At 53.6% G+C, this 13,127-nt stretch overlaps 1 protein-coding gene across 5 annotated transcripts in view; it reads right to left on the reverse strand.

The window, feature by feature from the left end:
• The window catches only part of TPM4 (tropomyosin 4), a 32,662-nt gene extending 21,941 nt beyond the window's left edge, over positions 1 to 10,721 (reverse strand). For 2 of the 5 annotated variants that reach the window (XM_006898288.1, XM_006898289.1), the window contains exons 1-2: positions 10,608 to 10,721; positions 2,695 to 2,820 (exon numbers count right to left, since the gene is read on the reverse strand). In XM_006898288.1, the coding sequence (XP_006898350.1) occupies positions 2,695 to 2,820; positions 10,608 to 10,721 (240 nt within the window). Of the gene's footprint in view, positions 1 to 2,213; positions 2,419 to 2,694; positions 2,821 to 10,607 lie in introns of those variants that run through there. The other 3 variants (XM_006898290.1, XM_006898291.1, XM_006898292.1) reach the window with 2 other exon arrangements.
• Between the last annotated feature and the right edge of the window lie 2,406 nt (positions 10,722 to 13,127).

Here is a 13,127-nt window from a genome sequence, read left to right on the forward strand (position 1 = left end):
TCCCCTTCTTCTCAAACTGTACATATATGTATTTGAGAAAAAATGCTTGTCACTGCTAGTCACTCCAGGCCCCGCCTCTTCCTGCAATCAAAGCCTTCCACAGGCTACAAAGGATTTCCCTTATAAGGTAAAAGAGGCTTGCTAGATACATGTGGCAAAGGAACAGGAAGATGTCGGTTAATCACACAAAAATCTAAACGAAACCAGCTGCTGGGAGGCCGCCCCAGAAGTCTGCCACACGCCGGCTCACAGGGGTTTTTTTTGCCTCTGGCCTCAGTTCCTTTGCCCAGAAACCTTCTCCCAGCTTCCCCTCTCCTGCCCAGAAAAAAGGCGTCTTTGTAGAAGGAAGTTTTTAAGAAGTCCTAAACTTTCCAAGCACTTCTTTCCTCCCAACTGGCCTGTCCCATTACTGAGCTTTGGCACACAACTAAAGGCCATTTTTAAGCTGAAGTAATTGTCCTCCAGCGACACAGCTTGGGATGAGATCAGACGGACGCTGTGTGTGTGAGGCCAAACCAGCTACTGTTTGGAGGTGCAGATGACTTTCTAAGGCCTCTTCTCGCCAAAACGGCCCTTATAGGATTAACTGCCCAATAATTTTGGGAAGAGAGGATTTATGGCCCTCTGCTTTCCCAAGACCTGTCCATACTCCTCTGCAACGCCCATTTTCCCTTCCTAATCCCTACCAGGAATTCCAATATCCCATTTCCAGGGCTTCTAGGCTTCCAACTTCCCAGCTTCCTTGCTTTTGAAAGCATTGCTTGAGTCACTCCCTTGACTCAGCAAACTCCTAGTCATTCTTCAAAACCCTACCCCAAACGCCCATTCTGAGACCTCTTTTCCTGTTTTGGTCCCATAACAGAGCTTAGAAACATCCCCTAACATTAACCACACCCCAAACCTCATCTGTGCACCCCTCCAATTAGGTTGTGGGCTCTGAGGTAAAAAAGCACTACCTGAGCATCTACTTGTACCTGCCCCCAGGTATCTATGGCCCAAGAGGTAGGCACCCCTACTTTACAGGAGGGGAGCCGAATATGATGTGAGGGGAGGATACCAGATGGGGCTAACACCCAGCTATGTCTCCAGCACAGGTATGACCCTCTGTGTAGAGGGACAGTAGGAATAGTGAGCAGAGGTCGAGGCCCCTCACTCAACCCTTTTCGTCTCTGGCACACAGGAGGGGTTCAGCTGAGCGTGGGTGGAGGATCCCAAGCTAGTTACTGAAAATCCTCCAGTCCTAGTCCCCGCAGGGACAAGCCAGGAGGGGACAAGCTGGCTGGTTGCTCGGGCAGGACTTCCGCCCCCCTCCCGCCAGCCCGCGGAGGACACGTCGCCGCCGCCGCGCCCAGGAAAGTTCCGCGGGAGCCGAGGCGCGCGCGGGAGAGCCCGAAAGTGAGCCGCCCCCGTGCGCTGAGGCCGCCCAGCCCCACACAATGGCGGCGCGGCGTCCCCTCTCCCTCCACCCTGCGCCCCAGGCTGGGAGGGGGGATCCCGACGCGCTTGGGGCGTCCCTCCACCCCGATCATGCATCCCACCCCTCCCCCCACTTCCCGCCGGCCGGCCCTGCCCTGCCGGACCGCGGCGCCGGCACCCTAGGCCGGGAGTGAGAACTGTTGCGGACTAGGGGTCTCGCTGCGGCCCTGATGGGCGGCTGCCGCGGGACTAAGGGGCCCGGCGAGGCCCGGGGTGGGGGGAAGAGCGCACAAGCTGGCGGTGGGGGGTGAGCGCGGGAATCGGGCGAGGCCCGGAGAAAGGAAGAAAGCAGGGGCGTGGGGTAGAGCGTCCCGGAGCCAGGGCAAAAGGAGTCACCAGGGGACAAGGGGATCTGGAAGCACCAGGCTTCGGGTGCATGAGGGCACTGGGAGGGGTCCCAGGTGGGGGCATCGGGCGGTAGTTGGTGCTCTGAGAAGGGGTCCCCAGGCACAGAGAGCCAGGGGGTGAGGAGTGCGCGCAAAGAGTACGAAGGGAACACCAGTTGGGGGCGCCAGGGCGGGGATCGAGGGGCCCCCGGCCCGGAGGCTCCAGGTGGGGAGCGCAGGGTTGCAGACGCAAAAAGGGCGCAGGGACGGGATCGCGGGGTCCTGGAATGCGCGGTGCACCGAGGCCTGCGGGGATGGAGGAACCGGGACAAGGATCCAGAGGTGGTAGGGCCGGGGCCGGGGTGGTGGGACCAAGGAGGGTGCAGGGATGCCGGAATCCCGCGCGCTCACTTTCTCTCTCCGCTCGCGTTCGCCGTCCAGCTCGCGCTGCAGGCCTTGCGCGCGGTCCTCGGCCTCGTCAGCCTGCTGCTGCAGGGCCTGGATCTTGCGCTTCACCGCCTCCAGAGAGTTGAGGCCGGCCATGGCGGGACGCGGCGGGACGAGGGGTGCAGGCTGGGCTCGGCGACGCTGCAGCACCGCCGTCCCGGCCGCCAGCCTTTGCAACGCCGGCCACCCCCGCCCGTCCCCGCCCCCCGGCCGGGCCGCCGTCGGGGTGAGGTCAGCGCGGCCGGGGCGACGTCACACCGCGGGGGCGGGCCTGACGTTTGCACCGCTGGCCGCAGCTGCTGGAGAAGGCCCCGATTCGGGACATATTTGGAGAAAGCGCCGGGAAAGCTCCTCCTTTCCCTCGGGCGCGCCCTCCAGGCCTGGCCCCGGCCGACCCTGCCGCGCGCGCCCCATTACTGCGCGCGCCCCATTACTGCGCACGTACGTCGGAGGCTTTCTTCTCTGTCAGCTCCAGCTTCTCCTGAGCGTCCTTCAGGTTCTCGGAGTACTTGTCCAGCTCGTCCTCTGTCCCCTTCAGTTTCTTCTGGAGGTGCGTCAGCTCCTCTTCCACCTGGTAACAGATGGGGGAGCGTGTCAGGCGGGGGGACAACTCTCTGCCGCACAGAAATGTCCCCCATGTTCACAATCCCCCAGTCTCTCTCACTGGGCCTCAGTTTTCCTCGTCTGTAAAACAGGGAATCACAATAGAATAACAATAACAATTGATTGTTGCTGTTAGTTGCCTTTAGAGTGAGCCTAATTCTTACAGACCTCACGTCGCCAAGGACAACTGTGCTGCCCAGTTTTCAAAGTTGAAAACAGGTCCCCAGGTTTTATTTCCTCTAGGTACCTCTAGGTAGGTTTGACCCGCGAGCCTTTCATGTGGTAGTGACACGCTTAAGCACGTGTAGATCTAGGGACTCCTACTTAGTCTGTGTTGTGACTCAAATCAATTTTGGCCCTTAGTGATGCCTGTGACAGAGTAGAATTGCACCAGAGTTTTTTCTTGGCTATAAATTTTATGCAAGCCAATCACTAGGTCTTTTCTTCCTCAGGGTCGTTGGGTGGGTTTGAACTGCTGCCTTTGTTGGCAGCATACCTATTATGCCACCAAGGCTCCTTACAGTAATGTTTCTCAAACTAAACCCACTGCCATCCAGGGATTCTTTCGCTTGTGAGCAGCCTGGTGGATTCGGACTTTGGACTTTTTGTTAGCCCCACACAAGCCACCACTGGCTCCATGCAATAGTATCTCTTGCCAGCTAGGTGCCATCCAATCAGCTCAGACTCAAAGCAACCTTGGGTACAATGGAAAGGAGCTCTGCCCCAAACCTGTGCCATTCTCACAGTCTCTGCTGTGCCTAAGCCCATTGTTGCACCCCACTGTGAACTAGTCCCTGTTAATCTTATTTTTCAAGCTCCCTGTTGTTGTTGTGTATCATAGAGTCAGAACCGACCCATAGTTGACCCTTCAGTGAGTTTTCAGAGGCAGTTAATCACACGGGAGGGAGGAGATTGCCTGTCCTCCCACAGAGCAGCTGGTGGTCTTGAACCATGTGACTTTGGCATTGCAGCACAGCTTCTTGCCGCTAGGCCACCAGAGCTCCCTAGGTATCAAAAATTGTTTGATCTTCACTGTTGTTGTTAAGTGCCATTGAGTTGTAGATGACTCATAGCGACCCTATGAACAAAAGACCTGAACACTTGTATAACTTTGTTTCTCCAAGTTCATAGAGTTTCAGGAGGCAAGCCATTTCAGAAGAGGATGTTACTCCTGCTTCCAGGCTTCTTTTAATCGGGGAGCTCCACCAAACACTGTCCACTGTGGGTAACCATTATCACATTTGACACTTCAGTGTCACAGTGTTTAGTATCACAGCAACCATGAGTTACCTCTGTACAGCAAATGGACAGACCAGTGCTATGCCACTTAGGAGAATGTTTGACTAAAAACAATTAAAAGGACCACAGATTAAAATCACCCACCTTTGGCTTGATAGCATCACTTTCTGTCCACTAGGCCAACAGAGCTTTCACTATGTTGTTGTTGATCTCCACTGCTAACTTAAATTATCAGTTCAAACTACCCAATGGTACCCTGGAAGAAAGGCCTGGTGATCCACTTCCATAAAAACCCTATGTGGTGTGATGTGGCTGTGGGGACTGATGGGTTGTCAATGTGGTGAGACAGTTCCATCATCTCACCCTGCCGATACTGCCATGTAACATCCTTCTGGACAGGCAACCGCACAGCTAATTAATCTTGGCACACCTTGACTCCATTTTATTCTAAGGATATTAGTTAATTTCAATCGTGTGATTTTTGAATGAGGACGTGATGCCAGAGGAGCCTTTGTCCTTTCGGAATGATATAAACGCAAACGATGAAGGCAAGGAGGGAGCGCAGACCAACACTCCCCAGCCTTTCAGAAAACCAGTAAACCCTGAGGAGTATTCTGCTCTGTAGCCCTTGAATTGTATCCATGGCAACTGACAACCACAGAGTAATAATAGTTTCATCATCCCCATCTTTCCTGGTCCTATGACCTGCGCACCAGCTCTTATCCTTTTCACCCATTTCTAGTGAGTTGGAATCCACCTATTGCTGACTCTCTGTTGGATTTCTGAGACTGTAAATCACACAGAAGGAAGTTGCCCATTTTTCTCCCAGAGAGACACTGGTGGATTTGAACCGCCAGAGAGGCACAGCCGTTGGTTAGCAATGCAACTTCTTTGTACAATTTTGGGAGACGTAACTGAGACCCTTACACATTTTCTGAAAATGTTAAGTTTTGTATTCCAGTTTGGGAGAAGGAAGCAGCTTCTACGTGATTTGGGGTTCAGCAGAAAGGAGGATTTATTTTGGAACCCTGAACCTTGTCTCCCCATTTTTATCTCCAGTCTATGCCCCAATAGGCATGCCCCTGTTCCCATCTCACCCCTCCTCTTCTATCTCTCTCTTTTACACACACACACACACACACACACACACACACTCACACTCAGACACTTTCTAAATAATATTTTTATCCATATATCTGCTCTTTCTCGGCTTCAAACAGACGATCACCCTCAGGCATTCATTCTGACTGGCTCCAGATTACATCAAAGGACTGAGAGGCTTAGACCTCAATACAGGGCTGGGGTGGGGGGCTTGGTTAGAAGAGGTCTACCCCTCAAAGACCACTTTTTTTGAAGGCCCTGGTTAATTTTTTTAAAATCTTTGTGTATTGGCCTGTGTTGAAATGAAAATGTTTCCTCCCTCCCCTAACTTTTTAGCCTTCCGATAAACATTTTGTTTATCCAAAGGGTCTGCCCCTTTTTTTTTTTTCTTTACCCCTCTTTAGGAAACTCACGTTTGAGGGATACAGATACCAGAGCCCATCGCCCAGTCGGCTCCACCACACAGGTTAAAAGTCAGCTCAGGGAGCCTTCCCCACCCTTGTGGCCATACTTACTGGAGTGATCAAGCCCAAGTCCAATGTGGCCCACCTGCTCTAGCTGTGACTCTGGTGGTCTGACCCCTGGTTCTCCAGGGTGGCAGTCAGCCCCCTTCAAACTCCTCCTGCCTTCTCCTCAGCAGGAAGCCCAGAGAAAAGTGAAGCAAAGTGACTTTCTGAGGTCACACAAGGTAGGACTTGAACCCAGTGCTCTGAACATCAGCCTTTGGCCCATCCACACGCCAGGCCTACTCTCCTGATTCCGCCCTTGCTTGCTTTATTCAGTCCTTACCCAAAGGGGCCTTGTGCCCGAGACATGGAAACCCAACTCTGAGTCTGGGTTGTCCATTGACCTAAGATGATATTCAGGTTGTGGTAGGTGCAGGGACCAGGCTAATGTACTAGGTACAGAGTCCTCGATGCAGTGTGCCCGGTGCTGTGTGACTCTGTGAGTTGGTGCACAGACTGGAACAGATTCTTTAAAGGGTTCCTCCCTCAGAGGAGCCTGCCACGTGTCCAGCTGAGCTAGAGGGTCCAGGGGTGGCAGCTGAGGCTGGGTTTGGGGTGGGATTCAGCTAAAGTCATGGAGATGCCCCCTGATAATCCCTAGCTAGGGTGCCTCAGATAGTGAGGAAGGCTAGTCTGTCCAGAGGCCTCAAGGGCCATCTACCCTCCTGTTCCACGTACAGTTGGTGGCTGAGGGGAGTGGTAGGCCCAGCTCAAGGAGAGCAGAACAGCTCATGCCAAAGTCAGAATCTATGTGGTCTGACATTGACCTCTAGTTGGGGGCCCAGGGACCTGACTCCCCACTTTGCCTGTCCTATCTTGTGGCCTCAGTTAATACACACACATACACCTACACACCCTCACACCCCCACCACACTCCCCACCCCCAGCCCCTCAGCTGTCTCTAAACACCCCCTCCCCAGGACACATGAGCCATTTCCTTATAGGTGCTCTCAGGCCAGTTGACTCCCCTGACGTCACCTGACTGTCTTCCAACGCTGTGGGAGTAGCCCTTACTCAGCTCAATATGATCATCACCACGTAAGGGTGAGGGCACGCTTGTCAGCAATGGGCTTATCAGGGTAGAAGCATGGGTTGGGGTCTTGGAAATTTTTCTGGCCACATTTGGGCAGGGACGTTGGCCTGGGCACTGGGATGGATGGGATGGGCAGGGTGTTACGAAGTTTTTAAAATGAGCCAAACCCCAAAGCAAACCCACTGCACTTAAGTTGACTCCAACCCATGGTGGCCGCTTGTATGTTACAGAGTTAAGACTGCTTCATGGGGGTTTTCTTGGCCATCATCTTCCCAGACGTAGATTGCCAAGTCTTTTTTCTTTGGCACTGTGGGATGAGGTTGAAACACTGACCTTTTAGTTATTGTATGCTGTCAAGTCAGAATTGACCTGTAATTGACCCTCCAGTTACAGTTACCCTCCTGGGTTTTCAGTGGAATAAATTTCACAGGAGGAATTTCTCCATCCTTCTCCCGTGGAGCAGCTGGTGGATTTGAACCGCATGCTTTGGGGACTGCAACAGTTTCTTACCATTAGGCCACCAGAGCTCCCTACAAGTTAGTAGTTAAGTGCAAGGAAAATACCAAATACATTAAGATACTGTCTTCCTGAGCCTCTTGGAGGGACCTGCCCAGAGCCATGATGATTGAGGATTTGATCCCCCGGCTGACAGACCGCAAAGCTGGTTCTCTTGAGTGTTACACATGGTGTGTCCACTGTTCCCTACTTTCTGCTGAGGGGGTTCCTACTGACCCTGGTCACCCTGGCCTCAGCACCCCCTGCCCCGGGCAGAGGCCTCACCACTGCTTGAGGCTGCCCGTGGTCCTCTGTCTGTCCCCACCCTGACCACTGAGCTTGGGGATACCTGTGACTGACTTCTTTAGCCTTGGGGTGCTGAGTGTTGGGCCCAAGGCTGAGGTTCACAGCAGGCACATTATCACCCAGCATGGGGCTGAGTCCATACTCAGAGTGGGAAGTTTGTCAGATGAGTAAGCGCCCCAGCCTCTAATCCATCAGTGAAAGCAAGCCAGGCATGGGAACGAAGGAGAGTGGCGTGAGTCAGCCTCCTGTCTGTCACCTCTCTCTGAGTCCTACGCGCTGGGTGTACGCTGCTTGGAGAGCCTGGCCCTGGAAGTGGGGGAGACCTGGCCTGGGAGGTGGAGCCTGGCCCTGACTCTCAGAGAGCTCAGTGAGTCAGTGTCAAGTCACTGTCCTTTGGATCTCAGTTTCCTCATCTGTAAAATGGCCAGGAGGAGCAGACCACACACGCCTTTGTCCTTACAAATGGGGCCTTTGGGCTGGGCTGTGGCAGGATGTGTGGTTAAAGGCCAGTGGGGACAGATATCCCTGGCCAGGAGGGGAGCGGCAGGAAGGGTGAGCTGGGCTTCCCGTGCCGTTCCCACACTGCACAGGCAAAGTTGGAATTGGAACACTGCTTCAGAGTCCCCGGGGGTCAGGCTGGCTGCTGCAGAGAAAGGCTCTTACTGCCTCCTGCCTTGTTTTCCAGCCAGGATGGGCCACCTGATGTTGGAAGATGAGCCCTCTCTACTTTGTGCTTTGGACCCTACCGTTTTGAGTTCTGTCCTAGTGGTCAGAAAGGACCATTTGCCCCCATTTCACAGATGAAAACACTGAAGGTTCATTTCTACTTAGTTTTATGAAAAAGAGGGACAAAATGAAAATACAGCTGGGGGTTGGAGGACCCTCCTGCCTGCCCCTCCTTGGTCATATTGCCAGTTGAAGGCTTTTGAAAAACCTTCCATTCTGAATATGCAATAGGCGTGGAAGATTATATCGGCCACTCACATTTTAGTGAGAATTACTTGCTTTCCTCTAAATCTCTAAGTCAGTCATGATGACTGAAAACTGGCAGCTCTGGTCCCCTACAGGATGGGCGTCTGTGCTCACAGGGGAGGGAGGGGAATTTGTGGCAGAGTGCTGGGGCGGAGCTGGCTGGTGTGAATGTGTCACCAGCCCAGTGCTTAGGGCAGCCTCAGGACATTGGGGGATGGAGAGGCCCAATAGGGAAGTCAGGTGGGGCAGGAAACAACTCTGGGTTGATTGAGTGCTCACTCTGGGCCAGGCTCCAGGTGTGGAGCCAAGGGTTCCACCTGCAGCAGGGCCACCCCTAATCCCCCCACTCAACTGGGGAGGTGCCTCTGTCACCACTCTGCACTCAGAACCACACAGAGGCTCTGAGACATTGTTCCAGGTGGCCTGGTGGCAGAGTTGTGCTTTGAATGGAACTTGCTTGTGCTCAGAGCTTTACCCTGAGGGTTGGCCTGGCGCCCGGCTGGGCTGGGCATCACTGCCACCAACTGGGTGTCTCCCAGGGCTTATCTGAGCCCTGGAAGCCCCTGAGGGCTGGGTGCTTGGCTCCAGTGTGTGGGGAAGCCTGTGGGGAGCAGGGAGCTAAAGGACAGGCAGGATTCCCTGCATCCTTCCCCCTGGCTGCTCTGGTCATCTAGGCCCATGACCACTGACTTCTGCTCAGCCCAAGTCTCTCCCTGTGCCCTCCATTAGCTCCCTGGAGCCCTGACTGCCAGTGCCGGAATCTTAGCCCTGAGCTCTGGGTTCAAGGCCTGTGAGTTTTTATGCCATAGGTCCTGGGGGACTGAACTCCTGCCCTCTGCCTTCCGAGGGTATCTGCCTCCTCCGCAGCCTGGCCCCTGGCCCCTAGGCCTCCATCTTCATCTTGACACACACACAAACTCATCTTACCACACACAGACGCTGTGAGCACTCCCATACAGACAATACTCCAGCAGACACATGCTCATTCCAACACACACACACACACACACACACACAAACACACACACAGAAACTCATCACACACAGACCCTCACATGCCAGTGGATACACACACTCACCCACCATGCATACATACTCACTCAACACTCATCGACACCACACACTGCAACACGCTGACTCATCCTAAGACAAAAACACACAGACATACTTCACCAGAAATGCTCCTTTACCCTGACACAACACCACTCACTTCAACAGTTATACACCATCACATATGCCAACACACACACTTACCCCACAGACACGCTCACGCATGTGCCAATAGACGCACAGGCACACAACACTTGTGCTCACACGATTCACACACCTACACACTCTGACGCACACACTCACTTTGTTCTAAACAGGTGACATTCATCCCAACAGACACATCTGTTCCAATGGATGCTGCAACACAAATTCATTGACTTCAAAACACACACACACACACACACACTCTTTCTCTCTCCCTAACAGAAGCCTACACATACCCACACATGCCAGCACATACATTCATCTTGACAGACACTAAACACGTACTCTGGTGCCAATTTTGCACACATATGTGCAAACACAAATACCCCGCCTTTTCCTTCTGCATATGCATAAACATCACTTGTCATTTGCCCTCTGTCACCTCTCCTTGTTTGCGTGTTCTCTGTCACCTTTACCTCTCCACACTCTGACTCTTCAGTTTGAACACACACACCCCAACTTGAGTGTACAACCCCCCAGCTAGTCCCTTCACCCCGACACATGCAAATGTCACTCATTTGCACACCCACACACAGACAGACACACACATACATCAACTTGAATGTGTACCCCCTCCGACTGGTCCCCTCACCCTGACACACGCTGTCTCTCACTCACTTGCACGCCCACAGACACCCCCCTTTGCTCCCACAGTGCTTCTCCATCTCTCATTGTCCTTTTTCTCTCAAACCCATTTGGCTCCCCTGGTTCCCAGTGGTGGCAGCACCTGTTGTCCCCTCTCTCAATCTGCAAGGCTTGGCGACTCTATGCCCCTGACTAGTCATCCTGCCCGAGTCCCAGGTGCCCAGAGAGGGGGCTGAGACCCCGCGGTGGCCCAGCTCGGCTCACCTGCTTGCACTTGTCCTCGGCGGCCTTCTTGTCGGCCTCAGCCTGCTCGGCGCGGTCGATGGCGTTCTCCTTGTCCAGCTTCAGCATCTGCATCTTCTTCTTGATGGCCTCCATGGCGGCGGTGGGGCTGCGGGCCGAGTGTGAGGTGAGGGTGGAGGAGCGGCCTTTTAACCCCCTTGGGTGCCGCCTCCTGCCCAGCCGGGCCAGCCACCACTCGCCCGCCCAGCAGCCCAGCAGCAGACTTGGCGGCTCACCGGCCTTCCCAGCCCTCGCCTTATTTGGGCTTAGGATTTTCTTCAAGGGAAAAAAAAAAGAACATAAAGGCCCAGCCGTTTCTATTTTAACCTGGTGACTTGGCCCCATAAGCTTCAGGGTGGCCTTGGGGAAGGGGCACGTGGCAGGATCTGGGGTGGAGGTATGAGGGGGAGGGCCCTGGAAGGTTGAGGGTCTCCTGTGCTTCTCACCCTCCCACTCTGCGGTCTCCCCAGACCCCTCCCATCTTCTGCTTCTGCTCAGATCTCGCTGGTCACTCTCACCTGGTGGGTCTCTCTCACCTGGTGGGTCTCTCTCACCTGGTGGGTCACTCTCACCTGGTGGGTCACTCTCACCTGGTGGGTAACTCTCACCTGGTGGGTCTCTGCCTCTGTCCTCTTCTCTTGGTCTTCCTCTGAGTAACTGTCTTTCTGTCTGTCTGTCTCAGGTCATTCTTTCTCCTTTCATTGCCCCTGTGTTGCTGTGTCTCTGCCCGTCTCTCTCTCTTGATTTTTCCTCTCTTAAACTCTCACCAGGCCTCTTTGTGGCTCTGTCTCTGTCTCCCTGTCTCCCTCCCTCTGTCTCTTTTCCCCTATAGCTCTTCAGCTCACCCTTCTACCCACTCTTTCTCTCACCATCTCAACATCTCTGTCCCTCTCCTCTCTCCTGCCCCTTATGCCTTTCATCCCATTGAGCTCACGGGGTGACAAAATCAATGCACTGATTGAGTGGGATGAAGAGGAATCCTTGGAGGCCAGGCCAGACCCAGGCCCCGACATCCTTCCCACCTGCTGAGAACCACCACTGTCTGTCAGCACCTACGGCTTCTCTCACTCAAGCCTCCTGCTAATACCCCCCCCCACACACACACACCTCACCCTTATGTCAGGGCTCCTTCCACCGTTCCCCAGTCATGAAGCTACCATTCCTACCGCAGGGCCTTTGCATGTGCAGCCCTTCTGTCTGGAGCACCCTCTAGAGGAGCTGACATTAGAGTGTGCATTCACTCCCTCATTCACTCAGCAGGCACCAAGGGGCTCCACAGGCTCAGCCTTTGCACCATCTGAAGAGTACGGGCACTGCCACAATTGTAGTTACTCTTATTGTTTTCTCTCTCAGCCTAGAGACTAAGGTGCATCTAATCCAGGCCATGGTCTTCGCAATTACTTGCCGTGCATCAGTGAGCTGGACAATGACTAAGGATGACAGAAGAAGCAATGCCTTTGAGTTGTGGTGCTGGAGAAAAGTATTGACCATACCATGATCTGCCAAGAGAATAAACAAGTCTGTCTTGGAGAGGGTGAAACCAAATTGCTCCTTGGAGACAAGGATTTTGAAGCTCTGTCTCACATGCTTTGGACATGTTGCCAGGAGAGACTAGTCCTTGGAGAAAGACATCATGCTTGGGAGGGTGGAGGGACAGCACAGGAGAGGAAGACCCCGGATGAGACAGACTGACACAGTGACTGGGGTCCTGGGGGTCAGTGTGTCAGACACAGTGAGATTGGCTCAGGATAGATAGGGTAGGGTTCACAGGGTCACTATGAGTCGTAGTCGACTCAATGGCGGATAATAACAACCTTGCTGTCCCGTTGGAACTGACTTCATAGCTGACCCTCCAGTGTGTTTTCAGAAACTGTAATGTGCACGAGAGGAGACTGTCTCTCTTTCTCACGTGGTGTGAGTTGTTAGTGGATCTGAACCGTCAGAGAAGTGTGGCCTTTGGGTTGGCAGCACAACACCCCGTGAACTGCACCACCAGAGCTCCGACCGGTGGCTGTCGACACAGTGGTGGCCCCATGCACAAAAGAGTGAAAACTCCCTGGGCCTCGTACCATCTTCACCGCTGCTGGTGTGTGTGAGTCCACTGTTGCCCCTGCTCTGGACTTTGAAAGACTTCTGGCCTAGGGCACTTGCCTTCCAGGCCTGGATGAATAATTGTGGCCACCAGGCCTTTCTTCCTAGTCTTCATAGTCTGGAAGCCGTGAACCATGGATGACTCAGTTGGTATTTGAAATCCTGGTGGCACAACTTGCAGCATGACACCAATATGTAAACAATTGCAACATGACAACCTGATAGTGGGTGATTTATTATCATTATTAAATTATTGTGAATGACTTGAGGCTGCTTTGGGGCAGATTTCTGTCATAGTCTTCTCTATGAATCATGAAATGTGCAAAGTGGACTGGGGGAGAGAGAAGAGTACCAAAGAGCAACGATGTCAGTCTGGAGACTAAGGTGCACCTGATTTAAGCCATGGTCTTA

Source organism: Elephantulus edwardii, unplaced genomic scaffold, assembly GCF_000299155.1.
Source record: "Elephantulus edwardii isolate Elephantulus edwardi_28Jun2011 unplaced genomic scaffold, EleEdw1.0 scaffold00226, whole genome shotgun sequence".
Classification (NCBI taxonomy): domain Eukaryota; kingdom Metazoa; phylum Chordata; class Mammalia; order Macroscelidea; family Macroscelididae; genus Elephantulus; species Elephantulus edwardii.